Source organism: Talaromyces atroroseus (assembly GCF_001907595.1).
Source record: "Talaromyces atroroseus strain IBT 11181 chromosome Unknown scaffold_7, whole genome shotgun sequence".
NCBI classification, from domain to species: domain Eukaryota; kingdom Fungi; phylum Ascomycota; class Eurotiomycetes; order Eurotiales; family Trichocomaceae; genus Talaromyces; species Talaromyces atroroseus.
The window spans coordinates 411,651-434,136 of NW_017971439.1; the positions used below are offsets into that span (position 1 = coordinate 411,651).

Consider the following 22,486-nt stretch of genomic DNA (forward strand, 5'->3'; position numbering starts at 1 on the left):
GGGGGGGGGGGGGGGGGTTCTGATGTCTTACCGTTCTTGATTTTCCTCCTTGGACCGCTGAACAGGATTGACCTCAAAGTCGAGATCGGCACCTAAGGACCCCATGGTGGCCTGAGCTAAGAGCTCGATCAAATAAGGGAATGTATGTATAAAAGAAACACAGAGATGAGTATAATAATAGCAAATCTGTAGAAAGAGAAACACAAGATACTAATATAAGGTCTTTGATTGAGAGGAAACAGATTTCTCCTGGCTCGCTCAGACGGTAGTTATAGACCACGAAGAGGGGCAAAGTAGGATCAGACCAAAAGATGGGGATCTCCTGTGAAGGAGAAGCTTGATGGAGCTGGGGATCCAGGGCTCTCTAGCGAGAAGGCGACGGCCTGGGTCGAGAACCCTTGGAGGTAGAAATCGTAGAGGCAACGGCGGGGCAGGAGCTGTCACTAGCTGGCATCTGCATCTGATCGCTGGAACTGCCTAGCTTGAACCCATGGGGAGCTACTACTGCCTGGGAGGCCACTACGCACTACCGCACGACCTAGTATACGAGCCAATTCCACAGGCTGGCAGCAACGGTTACCCGCTTTACGTTCCATGGGAATGACAACCACCGTGCTAGAATGGAGTTGCAAAATACGGCAAGGTGCTATCTAGTTATGCTCTTAACTTCTTCAGTGTATCTCTTGCTATGGCTGTTAGATTGAAGAACGAGGGGCAACAAACAGGACCGATAGAATGCCAACACTCAACCGGAGTAAGCACCTACTGTATGTACTGAATATACAGCGCACTATCTAGTATCCAGATAGGCAAGATTCACCTCGTTTCACAGGTAGCGAGCAGGAGGCACTACCTGGCTCCAATCCACGGTACGGAAGATTCGACGAGTGAGCCTGAGGCAGCTAAGAGGACGAAAACGCCAGGCCTACGCCGGATGAGGCTTAGTACTTCGTGCTACCGTTGCTACGTACCGCGGCTCATGCCTGTGATTGGCTGAACCGAATTAGAGCCTGAGGCAGATGTACCCGGTCGGGGTTTGACCTAGCGCGGCTTGGCGGCACTAAGACCTCAGGAATGTCCGTGCTGCAACCCGTTTGATCGGATCTAGTCCTATTCGAGCCTAGTCATATAGCAATTACGACGGGTCAGTACTAGCCAATCCCCTCGTGCCCACTCGACCCACTCACAGTGCCCAGACCACATCCAAGCGAAGCGACTCCACTCCTGCAATCTATACTGTACGATGTACAATAATGATAAGATGTACATGAACGGAAAATATCCTGGCTGATTGACGTTCGCGGCCAGGCCCGCCTAGACCATCGCTCGCAGTCAATCTGGTCAGATCTCCTGCAGGGGCAGGTTGCAACTGTGCAACACTGCACGATGCAACGGCCTGTGAAAAGAGAAAGGAAAGCAAACATTGGAAAAGCTAAGCACGAAAACCTCCTCAGCTCCGATTGGCGAGACAGTTGCTCTTTTTGACACCGGTGTACTTTAATAGCCTCACAAAAGTACGTTGTCAATCGTCCACTGTGGCAGTGGCTACTCATGCTATGCGCTAAACTCGATTTGCAGGTAACTATACTCGTTGTCAGACGATGCTTTAGTGTCGGTGATTCTTCGGTCATAGACATGAAGCAGCATTCGTTATATGTGGTTAGTTGCACATCACATGTACATACACTTATACAAAGGTAGTAAGTATATGAACACATAATAGGAATGGCGGAAACGATAGCCGAGGATCTTTTTAATGTACTTGGGGATGTTGGCTCGTCTATTCAGCACAATGTCACCAATAGCATTCAAAGAAGCTTTTCTCCAAAACTGCCCCGAGGCCGAACGAACGCAACGCCAAGTATAACACCATGAATCCTGCCATACACTCACAGAGCTAGCAATAAATCTAGCATATTAAAAGGACACATCTACTCCCCACAAGATACTGAAAAATACGAGGCTGCTGCCGAGGCTGAAAATCGCATATCCACGTTCAACCATCAGATATCGAATGTTTTGCCACCTAGTTCTCCACCTTGCACCAGCTGATTCTGATAGCGCTTAACTTCGGTATCAGATTTTCGGAGCTGAGCCACAACCCCAGAAATCCAATAGCCATCACAGTGCACAGACGTATTACTCGTCGGGAATGACCGAACCGAGAAATTTCGTTTCCCCTTTCTCGGGATAAATTTCACGGACTGTGGCAAAAGGTTAGCATATAAAATCTCTCCGCACTACCATGCGAGCCGGCGCGCTGGAGTCCGCCAATCAAACTGCCGACGATCATAGATCATAGCTAAATACGCTATATACAGGAATGACGGGAAATGCGGGAAACGTTTCCATTCTACCAGAATCTAGTTGGTCGTCAGATACGTACTAAGATATTGTGTGGAACGAATACATGTTCAAGCCAGGCTAGCCTAAATATTGATAAGCCCTAATTTATACGTACGTATGGAGGGTCTATGTATCTCACTCTCTTGCTTCTCTCTTCCATTTTGCCGGACCTATTGTGCCTAGCCAGTTCAGTACTTAGGCAATCATACCTACATATCTATACCTGCTATTCCTACTAGCCCTAGAGCATAACCCCATCGGCCTTTCCGTTCTCCATACCATAACCCGAAGGACCTACCTTGGAAAACTCTTCAGTGGCAAAACCATCAAGGTACATACATCCATCCCCGAGGAGAAATATGATACGGACATGAAATTCGTACGAGCCAAAGAAATATTTCATCCGGTTAGAATATACATCCATATTGACCAAAGGAGGAAGGTAGTGCCATATACGTAAATGGGAAACATGATGGCAAATTGAATTGCCTTCGGGTTGTTGCCTGAATATTGCCTAAAGGAGTAGGGTTGAGGTGGGTATAAGCCCCAAGTTGCTGAACCAGAATGCTCGGGCTCCAGATATCTGTAAAATATTTACCTCTCCGGGTTACTCGCAACATCTTGCCCACTTTTTACTTCTTTTCTCTGGGTAAATATTGGACCGTCAATAAGAAATCCTCACTCAATTTTTCTGAAATATCAATGAGAGGTTCTAGATACCCGGTAAATCACCATGAGCTAGAGTAGAGCCTGCATTTCTTGTTCAATTGCCCAGTAATCATTACTGCCTGCCTTGACCTTGCCACGCTTTCGGTTGATGAATGCTGTGCTTGAGCTCAGATGACAGCGAATACTGTTCTGGTAGTCTGTATTCCCAGAACAGTAAAAGGCCATCTACTTAGTGGCCTGTATGGAATCCCCTAGGTAGTACATTGGAATTAGGATTCTTGTTTCTATATTCTGCATACATGTCAAATATGATATAGTGGCTCTGGAATGAAACATTACTTCTACCAACATTATTCCGGGGCACATAGGACAGCTTCCCTACCTCTAAGCAGTGTTTCACAATTTATCAATGAGCGATGTTTGTCCCAATGGCTTCCAGTTGCAGTGACTTCTTCAACCAGGTCTTGGAAGGCAGAGGTCATATCCCATGTTATTTGAACACCTACTAGAGGATTGTCTTGTTTGTGATGCACCTCGAAGGTAGCTAGAGCTGGGGTTAAAAACAGCAGCAGCAACAACAACAAAAGAAGAGAATTTACGAGCCTTGAGAGATTCTTCGGACGTCTTCAACGACGCCGGCATGGCCTAATGGCAAGGCGTATGACTTGTTGTTCTCCCTCTCCCATAGATGAAAGATAATAAATGCTAATATCATGCAGCTGTCTGATGCGTTATCACAAGATTGTGGGTGATCCCCGCCGCTGGCTTTGATTTTTTTCTTTTAGCCCACTACTACAACAAGTAGTAGACAATTAATAAGTGTTTTCTTCTTTCGAGTCAATATATCTTCTAGTAGAATTTAAATCTATTTAATTATAAGGTGGTGGTCTTTTTTGCTAGAAAAAGAAAGTTTCTGTCTTGTTCTCTCGAAGGTCCGCTGAGAATAAGAGAAAGAGCTTTCGAGATGACTGAAGAACTTTTGGACTTCTGCAAGCTCCATGCAATGGCAAGATATGTACGTTGTGCCATTGAATTCTTTGATTTCGGAGAAAGCTGGGGAGAAGAATATGAAGCCGAGGAATACAAAGGCGTGGTGTATAACAACGAGAAAAGCGCGGTAGAGAGCGTGGGTGTTGCGAGGTACCTTTGAAGTCAATTAGATCTGTTCCTGGATGCATTCCAAGAACAAAGAAGAAGTAACACTATTATGGTCATTGTACTGCCGAATGCGGTCTGAGGAACCCTAGAAGAGCACACAATGCAGCAAGCAAAATTGTTTAATATATGTACCCCAATATTTGTTACAAAGGACAAGAAAGATGAGAGATATGCAAGATCTTTATTTCGTCGTGTTACTCAACCTGACAAAAACCAAAAAAAGAACAAATATCAAAGGCTAACACAATCCAATCGACAATAGGCAGATTTGATGGACAGAGCCATGGAACCAGAAAGGTTCAAGAAAGCGAGAGAGAAGAAGAAGAAGAAGAGGAAGGAAGAAGGTTACATCACGAAATACCCAATGCTGGCACCATCCCCTGTTCCTCTTTAGCCTGCCCACCGATTCTGTACGATACTTTGAACCGTATCTTGACGGAATTGCCCTTGCCAGGGTCAACATTCTCAATTGACATTTCTTGCTTGACTCCGGCGGACTGGAGTGGGGAGATATCCCTGCCGGTTTGCGGGTTGAGGCGTAGATGGTATGCCTTGGATGAGCATGTATGTTAGTCAATTGTCATAAAAAGGGTAAAACTGAAAGATCAAGGAAAGAAAAAAAAAGCTCACCCGCTCAACAGCAACTTGGAAATGAAGCTCCGCTAATGGCTGACTGCTCTTGTTTGAAAACAGAGCCATTATTTGGATGGTGCGAGGCTCGCCGGGTTTCCGTCGAACCTCGAAATCAACCGCCAACAAAGAGTTTAGGACGCGCACTCTGTTTGTTGCTGGCAATACATTTTCTGCCGGCAATGAAGATGCAAAGCTCCATTCGTCATCGGCTGATCCAGCGGTAGCCACAGCACTAGCACTGGGTTGTGGACGGGCGGATGATGGCGAGCCCCCTGCAAGATCTAAAAGAGTCGATGATGGTATAGACGAAGAGGCTTTCTGGTTACCAGTAATTGGAGTTGAGGCTCTGGGGCTCGCTGAAATTAGTGCGGCAAATGGGTCGATAGCTGGCGGAGGAGATGTAGGTTTGGCCTGTTGCGATACGGTAGGTGCTGGTGTAGATGACTGCGAACCGGGTTGAGATCCTGAAAGAGAAGAAAGGATATCGTAGTTTCTCTGAAAGCCAGTGCCAGAAGACACTTGCACCTGAGCGGGAGGGACAGGCGGGAAGCCTGAAGATGTTGTAGTAATGGGAGCATCTAAGTTTGGTGTTAGTATAACCACGGCTTGTCATGTATATTTATGGTAAATCAATGGGGCTTGCTTACCAAAGCCCAAGTTGACAGGACCAGGAGTAGATTTGTCCTGGAAAGACAGTCCAATCAGGTCATCCTCCAAGGAGCTTGTTGCTTGTTGTTGTTGTTGTTGCTGGTTTTGTACACTGGGACTCGGCTCAGGATCAAAATCTATCAATGATAGCTCGTTGTTTGCATTCTTGCCGACTCCTGTCGTTGTACCCAATGTTCCCTTAGGTATCCTAGAAGCACCTTCAAAGTCGCCTGTCTTGACCAATTTATATCTTTCTATAGTCCGGTGAATACTATCGTTGATCTGCTTGAGCTTCTCAACCGCCTCGTGATCGTCCGACTCTTCCTCGCACATCTTTTGGATTTTCGGATGCGCGCTTTGAAGGGCATTTGCCAGTTCCTATACATACCTTAGCAACTATGATACTGAATGTAAGAGAATAAAGCATACCTCAAACACATCTTCCGCAGCTATCGTATCGCCTGGCTTGATGCTCTGCAGCATTTCTTCCAGGATCTTGGCTTTCTGCTGAACATGTGAGACTTCCTCGGCAGCCTTGGCCCTGTAATCAGTCTTATTCCTTGTGTCGTATCCAGCCATGACTTTCATTAAACGGTTCGCTTCCTGCAGGTCCTGCGGCGTGCCTCGCCGAATAAGTTCCTGGAGTTTCGCGGACTGTGCTGCCCTCTCTTCTTCCTCCATTTCCTCTGCTGAGCGGAGCGCCTAAACCCAGCATTAGCATTGTAATACATATACTCTCGGACCGAGATATCCTCTTACGTCGCTCGGGTTCAAGACTGCTGCATCTTCATGTCGCACTTCCGGAAAGCTATACCCTTTATAGAGTAAAAGGCGATGCATATCTCTGATAAAGCCCAGATCCTCCTTGTATCGTGAAGTCTGACAGATCGTTTGGCGCCATTCCTCGATCGACTCGAGTATTCGATACTGAACCCGCGACGGCCGTAGGGGCGGCCGCTCCGGGAACCGACGCACCAACTCATTGAGGAACTCCTTGGTGCTTATCTGGAGATGGAACGGGTATCCGCAGTTTTTTACACATATATCGAGAAGCTAGGCGAGCGTCAGCTGGATCCGTGTTCATCCTCCATCATATGTTTGGTGTATTGTGTAGGTAGTGATGAACGCACCGCCAATGCCAAAAGAGCGACATTTTGGTTTCGAGAGTTGATTAAATGAACGATCGCAATGGCAGCTTCGCGAGGGCTGCAGAGACACAACATGCGCATGTTAGTTTGAATATCAACATCATCATTATCAAGCCGCAGAACCCCCACTCACGCATTGCCCTTCTTCTGGTTTATCAAGTCGGCGACCTCGAGATTCAATGCAAGGTTCGGTTCGTAATTGGTTGGCTCGCAGGCATTCTCTGCACCCAGGTTAGTTTTGGGAAGAAGGCGATTTCAGAGACAGATGCGCCATACGTATCGCTCGCTGCAGCGGTGTTAACGACGGGTCAGCAAAAGAACCGAACCGGTCCCTCGCCGCCATGCGTGCTGAAGCAGCCTCCAGCTTGGAGAAGGAAGGGGCAGTAGATGCAATATAGACAGAAGATACAGAAAGACAGTGGTCGCTTGTCTTTCGTAACGGAGTAGTTATGGACAGTTGCGGGTGTTCAATGCTGTGAGCAACGGTGGAGCTTTTAGGCGCGGCGTGGTGCGGCTACCTTCCGTCAGCCAGACCAAAAGATTTCAAGACCGCTCGCCTTCCTGGACATCTGACCTCGACATATCTCTCTGGTCGCCTTGATCCCACTTGATTGCGATTATTATCAGTCTCAGTCTCACCAGCATGGTCCGACACAAGAAAGACAACTTCTCCAGAGGCGGAAAGCGAGCAGGAGGACCACCCCGCCACCGACCTTCACCCCGCGGCGCTGACGAGAACAACGATGCAGAGGGCGGCGCAACAAGGCCGCCGTTCAAGGCCGCTTGCTGGGATTTTGGGCACTGTGACCCGAAGCGCTGCTCAGGGAAGAGACTCATACAGTTTGGCTTGATGAGGGAGCTTTCGATTGGGCACAAACACCCCGGAGTTATCATTTCGTATGAATTATCTTTCTTGCTGATGAGGAATAAGGAGAGCTAACGGGCATTGGCTCACAGACCAAATGCAAAACGTGTACTTTCTCCCGCAGACAGAGATACTCTCGAACAATACGGCGCTGCAGTGGTGGAGTGTTCGTGGGTGCGTGTCAAGGAAATCCCATGGTCTCGTATTGGAGGCAAATGTGAAAGATTATGTATGTGCAATGTACGAAAGAACAGCTCAAGTTACCTCTACTGACTACGACTTGACAGTGCCATACCTCATCGCAGCGAATTCTGTCAACTACGGCCGCCCGTGGCGATTAAACTGCGTCGAAGCGTTAGCGGCTTGCTTCTATATATGCGGGCACGAGGATTGGGCAGAAGAAGTGCTGAAACACTTCTCATACGGCGAAGCATTCATAAAAATCAACTCTCAGCTACTGAAACGATATGCCGCATGTTCGAGCGAAGAAGAGATCAAGAAGACAGAGGAAGAATGGCTCACCAAGATCGAGCGCGAGTATAATGAAAGCCGTGCCGAACGAGACGCTGGCGGAGCAAACGATATGTGGGAACGAGGCAACACAAACCGCCTCGAGGTGCCAGATTCCGAGGACGATGAAGATGAAGGCGAAGATGGCGAGAATGAAGAAGAAGAAGAAGAAGAAGACAAAGACCCTTTCGCAATTTCAGACGACGAAGACGACGAAGAAGAAATGGCCGAAATCCGACGAAAGATTCTCAACTCGAAAAGCTTCCAGAATCCCACGCAATCATCTTCTTCGCATGACCAGCCAGCGAAAATCCCGCGGCCAGAAGAACAGCATTTACCTATTGATTCGGATTCCGAGTCTGGTTCCGCCGAAGGCAGCGACGGGGACGACGACGAAGCCTTTGACAATATCATCAACGCGACTCCCGTGACGGATCGGACGGGGATTTTGGCAAAGGAGCAGCGCAGTGTGAATGATTCTTTAACTGCTTCGTTTTCGCGGACCGTCATCTCTGCGCCGAAGAAGTGGTGATTTAATGATCGAGATTTGTTTGAATGACCATATTTCCGAAAATATCATGAACATGCAACCGGGATCTGTCTCTCAAAGCATGCACTTCTCGACTATTCTAGCTTCTAGGTGTCACTCTGCACCAGACGTCAGTGCCCAGTCTGGCGCAGTCTGCTAAGAGAATTGGCTCATATGACGAGTCACCTTCGCCCGAAAGTGATAGCAATGTCACTATCCAAAGCATTTAGAGACATATCGTCATTCTGCTTTTCAGAGTCTTCCGTACATTCATGCCGGCGTGCTATCCATGAAGGTGTGCCTTATACCTCATAGACGAAACTCAAAGATGATGCGTCTCTCCTCAAGCAGATCTCAGAAAGGAACTACAACCACGTCAAAGTACGTAGGGTTAATATAATAAACATCGAGAAAAAATAATATGGATTGCAACCACTAAAAAGGCGATGAAAATAACACACAGACAAACCCATTTTGCTTATTATTAATGAATTCCCTCGCAATAAAAATCACTATCCATTCCAAGCAATACCATACCATACCATACCATATCATAACGACGAGGTCGCATGCAGAACATGATGAGAGATAAGAAAATCAATGCAAACCGACAAACCGATAACCCGCATGAAAATCGAAAAAAAAAAAAAAAATATATAAAATAAAAGACGCCAGTAATGTAAAAAAATTACAAATAATCAAGATCATGCCCCTTTGAATCTTCTTTCGTTTGGCAAGGAACACATATTTACATGACGTAAAGAAGGTTGGTATCTGTTCATTATTTCGTTAGTAGATGATGATGGATGATTGCTGAAGACGGTAAAGCAGAAGAGAGACAAAAAAAAAAAAAAAGACAGCGCCGGATATTGAATATTTGGCACTGATGATGGGGACGCGAGAGAAATAATTCTAGGTAGTTATCGTACCAATTGGATGACTGCAGCTCAACTGAGGCTTCTGGGTATATTTTGCAGCAAGTTCGTCGCGGATACTGTTGAGTAGCTGAACGTAGCTCTGGTGCGGGTTCCTCTTGAGAGCATTTATAAAGGCCCAGGACATGGCGCCGGTAGCCTGGCCGTTGATCGTGGCGTCTTGACTCGTCTGCTCATCCTTGCTGCCGGACCACATGATGACATCTGCAGGACTGGTTTTTGTCTGACGTGTCTTCTCGTATGCCGAGTCTCCCTTGGTAGCCTTTTTGATCAGGCCCATTGCGGACGAGACCATGCTGCCCATATCGCCGCGTGCATAAGACGAAACAATGCTGAGTAAGCCGGCGCCAGCTTCCTTGGCCAGGTTGGGCTCCTTGAGCACGCCTTGGGTGGAGTAGATGTATGGTAGATCCAGAGCGGATCCAGAGTGGCACGAGTCGAAGATGGCTGTAAGTCTGACGCCGGGCTGCAGCGGCTTGACCATGATGCGATGCATTTCGTCGTCTACAATGTGTCCAGCAGCTCGGAAATCCACCGGGTAGATGACCTCGTCGTATCCGTCGTCTTCGTCGCCGTCCAAATCAGGAGTCTGGCCACCATGTCCTGACGAGAGAAATTCGTTAAAAAAACATCCATGACTGCGGCAACGATGTACAACTAACCTGAGTAGTGGAAAAACAAAGAATCGTTCGGCTGAGCGTCCTTGACCAACCAGTGCATTGCTCGCAGTATATTCGCCTTGGTCGGCTGGCTCATGGGGTTTTGCTGGTCGTCTGTAAGAAGAACCATATCTTCTCGTGCATAGCCAAAGGCCTGATTCAGGTATGAAGACATATTCTTAACGTCATTGATGCATCCACGCAGCTGACCCTTTTGACCAAAGTAGTTGATTCCAATCAACAGCGCCTTTCTCTTGCCAGTACATTGCGAGTATCGAAAGTTGTAGCCTTGCGGGGCTCCTTGACCGAACGCAACAGCTTCATTAGGCGGGGGTGCAGGACCTATAGTTGACGGTCAAGTTAGCCAGTTTGCCTTCTTGAAATCCAAGGAATTGTTAAAAAAAAAAAAAGAAAGAAAAGAAAAGGGTAAAATGCGAGAAAACTAAGTTCAGACGAACCTTGCCTGCCGTATCCAGCGCCGTGGGTGGGCGGAATGGGGGAATGTGATGAGGGCGGAGGGCCATAGCCAGGTGCCTGAGGAGGAGGTCGCTACGCAGTTGAAATTAGCATGTTTTCTTCAGTTAGGCCAGTGCGAATAGAACACGCATATATCAACATACGTCGTATCCACCATTGTTATAAGACTGAGGCGATGGCGTTTGCTGATAGCCATAGCTGCCCTGATGAGCGTGGTGGGTGTGATGGTGATGGTGCTGGTAAGGCTGCTGCTGGCCTTGACCAGGATAGCCGGCATAGTTTTGCGGCGGCCTATCACGATACGTCAGCCCTAAAACTTTCTTTCTTGACATAAACATAAACATAGCACAAAACAGCAAGCAAACTCACGGGTAGGCCTGTGGCGGAGGGCCGTAACCATTGGGAGGAGGGTATTGCGGCGGCGGGTAGCCGCCATACTGAGGCGGATAATAGGACATTTCGCGTAAAAGTATCTAGGCGGCGAGAGGTGGCGCCCGCGAAATGTGGGAAAGGGATGTCGGAATGGAAGAGGAGAAAAGGGAAAGGGGGAAAAAAAAAAGGTTCTTTGTCGTTGATGGAATTCTGATGAACCCCCGATCGATAATTTAGTTAGGGAAAATCGTAATTACGAACGCGCGGAGTGGGGGAGTTGCCACACCACGACCGGGGGGGGAGCACGGGCGGTGTATTGGTAATTACGGTACGGATACAGCCGCAGTATTATCGATCGCGATCTGCACGGGCAGGGCGGGCTGTGGTTGGTCCATCGCGCGGGCCGACGGCGAAGTCCGGTAAGCGACTATTTAGCTGTGGGTATTTTTGCTGGGTACCGGTATTGCGGTGACAATACGAGCCCAGATCTCGGCCAGCCACAGCTGAACCTCACATGTCAGACTCCACACTCATACGTCAAACTCTTCAAGCTGCGCCCCTTGTTGATGTATGTAATACACTATGTATTTATTTTGAATTCCGGCTGGTTTGCTCCTCGATTACTCTTGGGAGATGGCTCTACTGTTCATAAATGTATGTCCATATTATATCCACATACGTGTATAGACTATTGCAGATTTCGGCATGTGCCCAAACTACTAGTGTATACAGAACCGGCATATTTAGGCGATGCCCCAGGCAGCAAAACGTAGGTATCAACTCATGGATGCTGATAATCTATAAATATCATTATGTATTTATTTCAGAACAAAAGAACATATTACATGCATCCAGTCCGTAAAACTACTTTTTTTTTGCGAGTCTCCTATTTTACCGTCTAGGCATGCCTCGGCCACGTCCACGAAGAGCGCGTTGAGCGGCGCCGGGCGGCAGACCCCTTTGCGGAGCCTGGGGTTGAGCAGATTCTTCGTTTTCTGCGGAAAGTCAAGAGTTAGTCATACAAACACAAGCGGAAATCTGAAGAAGAGGGGAAAGAAAAGCATACTGATTGTCTCGTCAACGCTCAAGATCAGGCAAGCAGCTTCGACGGCGGCTTGGATGGCATTGACCTTCACCAAGCTGGGCTCCCATACAAAAGCCTCCATATTATTCCGGATACCTTCATGGTCAAAGTCCACGCCGGCCCAGACGTTGCCTTTTCGGTGCTCGGTACGCAACCGGTTGAGGATATCAGTGGCATCAAAGCCACCGTTGTCACACAGTTGTCGCGGGATGACTTCCAGGGCCTTGGCGAACGCCTTAACGACAGCCTGCTGCTTGTGGGGAACGTTGCGATCCGCAAAGCCATGGAGGTAGCCTGACAATTCCATCTCGCAGGCACCACCGCCTGCAACAATTGTTGGGTTGCGGATGGCTCGCTTGACAATCATGATAGCGTCGTGCAAGCTTCGCTCGACTTCGGCAATGAATTGTTCGGCACCACCACGCAAGACAAGAGTACATGTCTTGGCAGCAGGGCACTGTGAGAAGAAATTGAAACGCTCTCCACCGATTTGTCGCTCCTCGAACGAGCCGCATGTTCCGAGATGACGGTCCTGGATGTCAGAGCATGTAGATTGCACAGAGGCACCGGTGGCCTGGCAGACACGTTCGAGATCCTCAGAAGCAACACGGCCTGCGCAGAAAATATCACGATCGGCAAAGTACCTATAGTAGCGAGCGTAAGTTATACAACGGAAATACCGAGAGAAAGAGAAGAGAGAGAAGGAAATAGATCACATACTGTGTAGCCAAATCACCAATAGGTAGCTTGCTGAGCACAACCTTAGCGCCAGTCTTGTATAGAGCCTCCAACTTGTTGTAGATAATCTGCCACTCCGCATCCACAATAGCCTGGTATTCAGATACTTGTTCAACTCGAACTTCAGCGTTGTCTTTCTCACTCTTCAGCTCCAGCTCAACGTTTAAGCAGACAATCTTAGGGTTCTTGAACGACTTGGGCTGCTGCTCGAAACCGGCGTAGGAGAAGGTCTTCTTAAAGGCGACACCGTCCACAAAGAGCGAATCCTGGAGAGCACCACCATGAACCTTTTTAACGCCAATCAGCTTTTCATTCAGATCATCCTGATCGAGAGACAAGACGGCATCGACGACCACTAGAAAAAGAATTCCGTTAGAGACTCGTTTGTTTTCTATAAACCGAACTGGGTTTGCCTACTCTTGGTGAAGAAATCCGAGTTCCTTTTGATAAGCTTGCTGTTCATCGCTGTACCGGCTAGACGTCTCAGAGTCTCAATCTTCTTCTCTTCACTGCCCGAAGCTTCCAACATGTCGACCGCAATTTCCTTGATTTTGTTGACGGCCATGGCACTTGCCCGTCGAAGGCCCTTGATAATAGTCTGGGTGCTGACTCCCTGCTCAACCGAGTCTCGGACTTCTTTCAATATTTCACCAGCCAAAACAACAACCGACGTCGTTCCATCGCCAACTTCGGCATCTTGCGAGCGAGCAATATCGGTAAGAATGCGGGCGGCGGGGTGGACTATGTCGAGGAGCTGATAACACAGCGTTAGTTTTTGGCAGAACAAAAAATAAAAGGGGATGATGGATCTTCACCTTCATCACAGTTGCGCCATCGTTGGTGATTGTTTGCTTGCCGTTGGAGTCGACAAGCAGTAGATCACCGCCGTATGGACCCAGCGTGCTCTTGATGGTGGACTGCACAGCGACGCAAGCATTGATATTCGAAATGATCTGGCCCTTTCCCTGGGAAGCATCCGTCCCTAGCCCCAACACCGTGAGTTTCCTTGCCATGAAGATGCTAAGAGGAAAAGGGGGGATATCACACACCCTCCTTCAACACAATGATTGTGGGTGTTTGGCCGGCGAAGGCCATGGTTCGTGCGTCAGGATGAATAAGAGGAAAACAACAGAAAGAAAGGTCCGTATAAATAAATCCTTTGCACGGACAAGGAAAATAAATTCCCAGGATCGAAAGCCGTGGACAAGACCTTGTTGTTGTTCTGGCTACCGCGGGGTCGCATCAAAATGCTGCTACTGCTTGGTCACCCAAAATTCTGATGGAGCTCCGCAGGCGGTCAGCCGCCGGCCAATGAGATTATCCCGTAGTAGTGTACGCTTCGAGAAAGAGAAATACTTCAGGAACACTACTGGTATGGATTATGAATCGCTAGTCTATGTAAAATTGTAAACCGATTTCTCCCATGGCAAATTAATAGAATACAAGAACGGAACAACCGCCTCAGGTAAAGTCAATGTCATCGTCGGACCGCTCCACATATCGAGAAAGCATCTCCTGCTCATTTTGCGAATCACTCAGCTGCGTATTCACCAAGTTCAGGGCATCTCGCTGCAGGGCCTCCGAGTCCGACTCGTCATTCACCATCGCTTGATAATCGCTGGACCCGTGGGCCCTCAGTTCTTCCTCAAACACCTCATGCGGCAGTCCGTGGTTCTGCTCGTACGGAGCAGCAATGTTGTGGTGATGTTGGAATCGGGGTAGATGGGTGTTCATATCAATGATTTGCGGATCAAGCGGCAAATGTGTATAGTCGGACATGCCATCGTCTGCAATTGGAGGATGCGTCTGCGTAAAGGGACTTGAGTGCGCATGATGCGTAGAAGCATCCGTCATCAAATGATCGGTGTGTGCAATCATGCCGTTCGGTGTGGTGGTTTCTATTTCATTACTGGACTTGATATTGGGCGGCGCTTCTGCAGTCCGGGCTCCGTTCAGGACAGGCGGAACCTTGGAGGTCTCTTTGCACTTGGGACAATCGCGAATAACTCGGCTTACTGTCTCTTTAATGCGGACCCAATGGTATTTCACTGCTACCGTGGCTGTGGTTTTGTTGATGCCGCCGTGTTGTTGGAGATGCACCTGGCGTGCTATCTCATATTGTTGCTGAGGGTCCGAAACAACCTCTTTATCCTTAAGCATCAGCCTTTCAGGTTCTCCATCGCCTCCACCGCCAACAAGTTTATAATGTGTTGCTGCGCTCCTTAGTCGGCTTTTCTCGGCGCGATCAGCACCTCGAGGGTATTTAGAATGCTTCAGATAATACCGGATCTTATCAAACCTCTCCTGAGTAACGGAGTCCTCGCCTTCGAGGCTCAGATCACGTCCATATATAATTCCGTCAACTAGCTGGTCTGGATGAGAGCGAAGATTTCCGGCGCCCGGAACCTTGCCAATACGCTTAAACCCCAACGAATCCCAAATCCGGCATGAAGCTACATTATTCTCATACACAAGATTGAACACTGAATACGTATAGCCCTGTGGAAGTAACGGTAAGAAAAAGAAAGAAAGGAAAAAAAAAAAAGTTCATCCTGCTAGATGTGTTGCACGAACCAGTCTTGGGGCCCATTCAAGGTAGCCTTCTCCCATCAATCGACCCACACCCCTGTTACGGGACGCATCAGTAACCAGAAAAGTCCCATTGCAGACATGGCTACTCCGGCCCGGATAATTCGGCCTGATATTGAAGCTCCCAAGACATATCTTTGTCCAGTCCGTCCGCCTCTGGTCCATGATCTGAACATCATGTACGTCTTGTATGTCACCCAGCAGCATGACAGCTCCGAAATTCGAGAACCAATACGGTCCGAATTTGTCGAGCGGGATGGGATCCATCATAGTATACGTGTTGCCCTTCTCGATCTCCTTATTGAGCTGATCCAGGAGATAGCTGAGCAGAGAATGAGGCACCTCGGCCGCCGAGGAGAACGGCACGAGAGTCGCGACCGTCACCCGGTCTCTCAGGGTGACCTGGCGAGGGCATATCGCTCCAGGAAGCTCCCTCGGGCTTGCTATCACCGGGGCGTCCGGGTCCTCATGAACGGCTGGCATGGCTGACCTGTGGCCCTTGCCCGCCGTGGGCAAGGATGGTCACGGGACTGGGTTGGTTTCACATTAGTCCAGAGTCAGACTGAATGATTGGCTTCGCACAAGAGGCTGGGAGCGCGATGCATGGGCTGGGAGAAAGAGAGAAAAGAAAAAATAAAAGCAAAGGGCCGTTTAGTATTTACCAGAAAGGGGGGGGGGGCAAGTTAGGGCTAGCCTTGCGCCGTGACTTGCTTCTTGAGTTCTCAGAAGAACGCGCCGTAGTCTGCAGTCCGGAACAATCTGAACGCAGCGGAGAAAATGCCGTACCGCTGTCATGTGACTCGCCCCGTGCCGCTTGTCTACTTTGGGATTGGGCCCTGTGTCAGGCAGCACTAGCTAACTTCTAAGGCATCAATTCTGTTCTTCTATACGAAAGCACGCTAAACAAATGCATCCTTCTTCAATATCAAAATCGCTCTTTCGGCCAATATCGTGCTATTCGCCATGCCTCCACTACTCAAACGTAGTGCCCCGGTACTGGGATTGCGCCAATAGCTTGACTTTCCATCCGTGGTGCCTCATGACGCGCGTCATATCCTTGAAGAAAGGGTTGTTCCGGTGAACCTCGCCAACGATCTTTCGAAGGGGTTTAATCCCTCTGAAGCGAGCAGATAAAATCTCCAGCATTGCATTGAAACCCCCCACTTCCCTAGACTTATGATACATGTAATCCATGCTGTAAAGGGCCGTTCTAATTGTCCTCAAGTCGGTGCAGTAGCTTCGAATGTATCTGAGCGCACGATCCTCGTCGTCTGCAAGAGCGACGTTTCGCTTCTTATCGTAGCTAATATGAAGGGTAGGCAAACAGATGTCTTGGATATAGCTTGCGTTTGTGCAGCCGATTTGTTTCAGAAATAGGCTGATCCAGTCAGGAGCGCAGTTGACAAAGGCGAAGCGGTTCCGGGAATAGAACAGCTTGCTGGCTTCGCGGTAGACCTTCTTGTTCGTGCGGAGAATCCTCAGCCTGCGTCGTAGCCTAAGAGACCTGCACACATAGGGCTCAATGGGTACGTCGAGCACCAAGAGGTGCTTGTAGATCTTCCACCGAATTTCACCCGGAAAGGCGAGAAAACTGGTAGGCATGGCGGCGATAGTGTATGAGGGTAAGATATCTGTATTGTCACTGGAAACAATATTCAACTAGGTAGGAAGGCTGTTGGATTGCTAGCAGGGAGGAGTGCCTGGTAATAAGCTTGATAAGTTCCAGCGAGAAGCGTGAGGGACCTCAAGGACAGGAAATCCTCGTCTCTATAACTAGACACAAGCCTTGGGTTTAGCAAGGAGATTTCTCTGAAAAGGTCCAGCAGATATGTGTGTTTACATCAGGACCTTTTATCCAAAGAGTAGCATCGTGAATCCACTTGGTAGCCGAGGCATCTCATTTGAAGATTGTAAACAGTGAGAATAAAGGATTGAACAGTAAATTCGAGGCAGGTTCAGATATCTCTTTGATTAGCTTTTTAGTACCAGGGAATATCTAAACATCAAGCCACCTAGAAATGACCCCTTAATGGTGCTTTTTTGGTGTAATTCTCCCTTGTCACTTCCGACTATGGGACGTTTACCTACACAACTGCTTTGTTTCATTTCGCCAATTTACACTTGTCACATACAATGGGTGACTTGCATGGTCATAAATCAACGAAGAGGAAATGCGACGAGCTGAACAGTCGTCAGCTCCGGATTGCTAAAGGCAAAGACGAGGCTTTTCATAGTATAATATTGTTACGGAACAGAAGATACCAATCTGCCAGGCCTTAGTTACCTAGGTAACACCCAGAGGCACTCATTGTAAGTACAGATCTCTTCCCCTTACTCTGCTTAATGGTCAGCTAAATTATACCTACCTAGGTGCTCTAACTAGGTAGCTGCTGGGAACATTGTCGGATTTATTGGCGGTATGTGTGATGAGGATTTCGACGATTAAGGTTTCATATATATATATATATATTCTTATTCCATCTTCTCTACTAAAACAGTTGCGTTCAAGCCAATGTAAGTGACTACCAAGGTGCAATAAGGAATTGCAGAGTATAAGACAGCATATATACCTGGTTATAGGTTATTTTCCTATCAGGTACTAAGAAGTGCCCGACGTCTTAGCCTGGTGTCTGCCCAGGTGATCATAGTTACTAGTCTGATAGCAATAGTACATACTACTATACATTTAACACCCGGCTTGTCCCAGTTGGCCTACCAAGGAACTACGAATGCAATCCTAACTTGTTACAATTGACTAGTTGGCTCATACCCAGAAGACTTGTCTCTATTCTTTTCTACACACTGTGCTTTGACTTGGCAGTCTCAGACGTCAAAACATGGCGCATCCCCTCGTAGATTTGGCTGCCCAAATCACCAAAACAGCGAAACTAATCGACAACTTCATCGACGCCAACGGCCATTCACAGCCCTCATTCGATGTCGATGCACCGACTGCATTTCCTCCAGCCACCGAGGAGATCCTCGCCGCGCGCCGGCAGCTGCTAGATGCATCGCAGGCCATTACAGAGTTACTGATTAGCCCCGCCGAGTATTTGCGCTGGTTTTCATGCAGGGTATGATGAGACAGGTCCAATTTAGGGTACTTCTCAACCCGATCTGATGACATCTAGCATCATGATATGTCCAGTCTCCGATGGCTCCACCATTTCAAAATCGCCGAAGCCGTGCCGCTAGATGGCACGATCTCCTTTGCAGAGATAGCGAAGCGAACCGGCGTCGATGAAGACCTGCTCAAACGAGTCTTGCGCTATGCCATGACCAACCGGATTTTCCGTGAGCCAGAGCCCGGTCTAGTAGCTCATACTTCGGTATCGGCACTGCTGGTCCGATCAAAATCGCTGAATGACTGGGTTGGCTACACGTGCGACGAGTCTTACCCGGCCTCTGCGAAACTCGTGGAGGCACACCAAAAGTATGGTAATAGCCAGAAGCCAAATGAGTCAGCTTATGGCATAGCTTTCAACACGGATGAACCCATGTTCACCCATCTCGCCAGATTCCCCAGCCGTGAGCGGCGATTCGCCAACACCATGATTGAGATGACCTCCACTGAAGGCTATGGTGTCCAGCACCTGGTAGACGGATACAAGTGGGAAGCTGTTGGAGAAGCAACTGTTGTCGATGTAAGCTGATGGCTCTAGACGTCCCGCGGCACAACATTAACAACGATTTGCTGTTATATATAGGTCGGTGGCTCAACCGGACACGCGTCCATTGCTATTGCAGAAAAGAAAGCTCCGAATGCTACCTTTATAGTCCAGGACCTCTCGACTGTTATAGACCAGGGAAAGAAATCGCTTCCACATGAACTTGAATCCCGGTTTACATTCCAAGAACACGATTTTTTCACACCACAGCCGGTTTCTGCGGACATATACCTTCTCAGATTCATTCTGCACGATCATCCTGATGCAATCAGCCAGCAGATAGTGAAGAGCTTGGTTCCTGCAATGAAGAACGGATCTCGCCTGATTATCAATGACGGTGTACTTGCGGAACCCAACACATTGCCCACAATTGAAGAGCGGATTTCGAGGTATGCGAAGACCAAGTTCCGCTCACTGATGCAGCTCTAACTGGTTGTACAGGATCATGGATATGGAAATGATGACTACTTTCAATGCTCGCGAGCGGCCGCTCGCAGACTGGGTGAAGCTATGTTCTGACGCCGACAGCCGGCTTAAACTGCGCTCTGTCTCGCGGCCAGAAGGGAGCGTACTCTCCATCTTGGAGTTTGTCTTTGATGATTAGCGATTTTAATGCACTGGCGTTGTTTTGTGAGACTAACGCTCTTCTGGAAATGGCATTCTAGAGAGTCGTTCCCTCATTTCCGAACCAGTCAATACTAGTACATTATCAAGGCACTGAGATCAAGGGAGATAATAGTTCGTAAATTCATTAATACCAACCGATCAGGTCAAAGCACTTGCAACAAAACCTTCATGGCACAAAGAATATGATCTAGAGAACAAAGCTTGTCGGAGGAGCGAAGTCAACAGGAAAGAGAAGATGAGATTCTCTTAGCAGGCAGAGCCCTGCGGTTTCTTCTAGGTTAAGCATCTCCCTCCTCGTGAGACCTCCAGGTAGTCAATCCATCAATCTGCTGCCTCATTGTTTCTCTGCCCTCAAGAAGAGACCTTAAGAAACTGACAAGCGGCCTTTGTGTCAAGAAAGCCAAGCAAACCAAGATACCGTCAGTGGCAACACGAAACTGGTTGATATAAAACCGAAGATGAAAAAGCAATCCTTGAGCAGCAGTATTGCCAAGTCTGTTGAAATAACTGAACAAAGTAGCGGCCACGACACAGTTGCGATGAGTGATGACGGCAACAACCACATAACCGCTCAACCAAGCCAGTCACTGGAAGACTGGCGTGAGAGACGCAAACTTGAGCATCCAGAAAGACGAGTGTGGAAGATAGAAGCCAATCCACGACGAACTCGTAAAAACCAACGATTGCAGCTAAGTACATCCTCTCAGTACCGGCTGAGAGGCGAAAATTCTGTCTCCGACCATAGATACACTTGTAATCTTAGAATCTAGGCGGCACTTGATTGATATGTCCGATTACAAGTTGACTTGTATGGTGTCGAGGAGATTAAAAAAAAGGGGGGGCTGGCGGAGTTCCGCCAGATGCCCCATCAGCATTCGACTCGGACTGCATTACATAGCTCACGGCTCACGGCGGCAAAACAGGGTCTACGCAGCGTCCTTGCATGGATCGATAGTCAGAGTTTTGTGGCAGCGGTGGAGATATGCAAATCCAATTAGAAATCTGACCATGACTGCAGGCAACATGCAGCTCCGCCGGTAGTATCGAGAGGCGGGGGATTTTTCAGCCCAACTCCTGAGGATCAATACGAACACTTCTATATAGTCCCTGATACCTCTATAATCCTCAACAAAATCTCAGTCAACGATAACATTATATTCAAGCTACTGAGCTAGACCGGTTCAGAGTCGGAAACATGGAGTCAGCCCGCCCACAGTTCTATCCAAACACCCTGCAGCCAACAGACATAACCAAAGAGAACCTCTCTCTGATCCTGAAAGAGCTGCAACTGGCAATCAAAAACGGTGTAGACATCATCAGCAAGAACGTCCAGCGTCCAACAGACCCAAGTTCCTACGGCAACATCTACAGCGGAATACCAGGCATCATTCTCACTCTCCTCCGACTAGAACGCCAGAAATCATGCCTTCAACAGACAACGGATCACGAAGACAACAAGTCTTACAGCAAAATAGCCTTTGACTTGATAATGTCCACACCGACGGCAAATATTGATCTTGTTGATGGCCGCATGTCCCCAATTGGATCCGCCCTGGGCGCAGTTCTGATGCGGATTCTGGCTCTCTGCGAAAACCACAATTTACGACTTGCACAAGACGTACCCGACTTGGCCGACGATTTCACAGTTTTTAACAAAGCAGTCCAGAATGCAACGCTTCACGGACACGTTGTTCCATTTCCAGGGTACAACCCTATAGGTGGTGACGAAGTATTATTCGGTCGAGCAGGGCTATTGTGGGCAATCCTCACCATAGAAAAGCATTGCTTGACGGAAAAGACAAGGCAGTTAGTACTAGTGCATTTGGAACCGGCTCTAGAGTGTGTTCCGAAGCTCGTTGACGCGATTATTTCCGCTGGCAAACAAGGGTCGCAAGATTTTGTGAAGCTATATGGCGCTAAAGACGCGATGCCTCTGATGTACCAATGGATGGAAGGCTATTATGCACTTGGTGCAGTGCATGGTACCACGGGCATTTTGACAATGCTGCTTTCATCCCATTTGAACGACGATCAACTCGAGTTGGTTGCAGAAACTGTGACTGGTCTCTGCCGAGTATGTATCGAACATGAAGGTCATTTCCCCATGTGTATCCCGGAACGTCCAGCTGCACCGTTGAAGACTTCGCCCTTTGTTCAGCTATGTCATGGGCCTCCGGGATTGCTTATTCTGCTGAATACAGTCTACCAGAATACGTCGCTTTTAGAACGATTCTGGAGACCTGAATGGGAGCTTGCGCTGCGCTTGGGCACGGAGAAGATCTGGCAAGAGGGGCTTTTGTCAAAGGGGGCGAGCTTTTGCCATGGACATACAGGAAACGCATGGCCTTTGCTATACTTGCACAATATATATGAGTATAACGTTGGTTACCAGCAGCAAGCAAAGCAGAGAGGGATCGCAGCTCTTGAAGATAAATCCGAGCTTTTGAAAGGGAGCGCTCCTCTGGATAGTGATTTTTTCCTCTCTCGTGCTCTCCCGTTCATGATGGTTGCCCGCGAATCACCCCCATACAGTCAAGAGGTTGATATCAAAACCTCCTTTGACTTCCGCGCGCCAGACCGACCATACAGTTTTGGAGAGGGGCTAACAGGCCAGGTTTGCGCGTGGGCAGAGACGTGTGCTGTCATAAAAGCTCGCTTGCGCAAGATGGAACTAGAGTCAACGAGTAACGATGGCCATGAGTTGGAAGATGGTCGATTCATAGAATCGTCCTTGCAGCAACTCGGACTTTTTGGCTTTGTGGTTAATGGTCCCAACACGAATCAGTTGTTGTTTGGTGGTAGTCTATGTCAGGAATAGGTTTATTCGTATA

The 22,486-nt window shown here is 48.2% G+C and overlaps 9 protein-coding genes across 9 annotated transcripts in view, besides 2 other annotated features; 3 read left to right on the plus strand and 6 right to left on the minus strand.

The window, feature by feature from the left end:
• Positions 1 to 105, minus strand: part of UA08_05612 (hypothetical protein) — a gene marked incomplete at both ends in the record, with an annotated part of 1,392 nt that extends 1,287 nt beyond the window's left edge. The window contains one exon of the mRNA XM_020267901.1: positions 32 to 105. Coding sequence (XP_020119183.1) covers positions 32 to 105 — 74 coding nt within the window. The remainder of the gene's footprint in view (positions 1 to 31) is intronic.
• Positions 106 to 4,523: 4,418 nt separating this feature from the next.
• UA08_05613 (hypothetical protein) lies at positions 4,524 to 6,945 on the minus strand (the record flags this gene model as incomplete). The annotated part of the gene is made up of 8 exons (XM_020267902.1): positions 4,524 to 4,724; positions 4,804 to 5,384; positions 5,454 to 5,832; positions 5,884 to 6,156; positions 6,214 to 6,507; positions 6,585 to 6,660; positions 6,736 to 6,823; positions 6,879 to 6,945. The coding sequence occupies 8 exons, from the start codon at positions 6,943 to 6,945 to the stop codon at positions 4,524 to 4,526; spliced, it is 1,959 nt and encodes a 652-aa protein (XP_020119184.1).
• Positions 6,946 to 7,245: 300 nt separating this feature from the next.
• Positions 7,246 to 8,509, plus strand: UA08_05614 (hypothetical protein; the record flags this gene model as incomplete). The annotated part of the gene is made up of 3 exons (XM_020267903.1): positions 7,246 to 7,499; positions 7,560 to 7,696; positions 7,755 to 8,509. 3 exons carry the CDS (start codon positions 7,246 to 7,248, stop codon positions 8,507 to 8,509), a joined length of 1,146 nt encoding a protein of 381 aa, XP_020119185.1.
• Positions 8,510 to 9,254: 745 nt separating this feature from the next.
• UA08_05615 (Metacaspase-1A) lies at positions 9,255 to 11,035 on the minus strand (the record flags this gene model as incomplete). Its single annotated transcript, XM_020267904.1, has 6 exons — positions 9,255 to 9,280; positions 9,436 to 10,044; positions 10,104 to 10,442; positions 10,559 to 10,649; positions 10,721 to 10,868; positions 10,947 to 11,035. The coding sequence occupies 6 exons, from the start codon at positions 11,033 to 11,035 to the stop codon at positions 9,255 to 9,257; spliced, it is 1,302 nt and encodes a 433-aa protein (XP_020118966.1).
• A 690-nt stretch (positions 11,036 to 11,725) lies between these two features.
• Positions 11,726 to 13,866, minus strand: UA08_05616 (putative T-complex protein 1 subunit eta; the record flags this gene model as incomplete). Its single annotated transcript, XM_020267905.1, has 7 exons — positions 11,726 to 11,747; positions 11,845 to 11,944; positions 12,016 to 12,677; positions 12,754 to 13,126; positions 13,189 to 13,525; positions 13,587 to 13,753; positions 13,821 to 13,866. 7 exons carry the CDS (start codon positions 13,864 to 13,866, stop codon positions 11,726 to 11,728), a joined length of 1,707 nt encoding a protein of 568 aa, XP_020118967.1.
• Positions 13,867 to 14,232: 366 nt separating this feature from the next.
• On the minus strand, positions 14,233 to 15,843 carry UA08_05617 (hypothetical protein; the record flags this gene model as incomplete). The annotated part of the gene is made up of 2 exons (XM_020267907.1): positions 14,233 to 15,270; positions 15,346 to 15,843. 2 exons carry the CDS (start codon positions 15,841 to 15,843, stop codon positions 14,233 to 14,235), a joined length of 1,536 nt encoding a protein of 511 aa, XP_020118944.1.
• Positions 15,844 to 16,332: 489 nt separating this feature from the next.
• UA08_05618 (hypothetical protein) lies at positions 16,333 to 16,962 on the minus strand (the record flags this gene model as incomplete). Its single annotated transcript, XM_020267908.1, has 1 exon — positions 16,333 to 16,962. The coding sequence occupies one exon, from the start codon at positions 16,960 to 16,962 to the stop codon at positions 16,333 to 16,335; it is 630 nt and encodes a 209-aa protein (XP_020118943.1).
• A 387-nt stretch (positions 16,963 to 17,349) lies between these two features.
• Positions 17,350 to 17,400: a repeat region (Identified by RepeatMasker using a combination of RepBase library and repeat library created with RepeatScout).
• Positions 17,401 to 18,197: 797 nt separating this feature from the next.
• On the plus strand, positions 18,198 to 19,632 carry UA08_05619 (hypothetical protein; the record flags this gene model as incomplete). Its single annotated transcript, XM_020267909.1, has 4 exons — positions 18,198 to 18,434; positions 18,492 to 19,004; positions 19,068 to 19,417; positions 19,470 to 19,632. The coding sequence occupies 4 exons, from the start codon at positions 18,198 to 18,200 to the stop codon at positions 19,630 to 19,632; spliced, it is 1,263 nt and encodes a 420-aa protein (XP_020118946.1).
• Positions 19,633 to 19,671: 39 nt separating this feature from the next.
• Positions 19,672 to 19,768: a repeat region (Identified by RepeatMasker using a combination of RepBase library and repeat library created with RepeatScout).
• Positions 19,769 to 20,850: 1,082 nt separating this feature from the next.
• On the plus strand, positions 20,851 to 22,473 carry UA08_05620 (hypothetical protein; the record flags this gene model as incomplete). Its single annotated transcript, XM_020267910.1, has 1 exon — positions 20,851 to 22,473. One exon carries the CDS (start codon positions 20,851 to 20,853, stop codon positions 22,471 to 22,473), a length of 1,623 nt encoding a protein of 540 aa, XP_020118945.1.
• Positions 22,474 to 22,486: the final 13 nt, after the last annotated feature.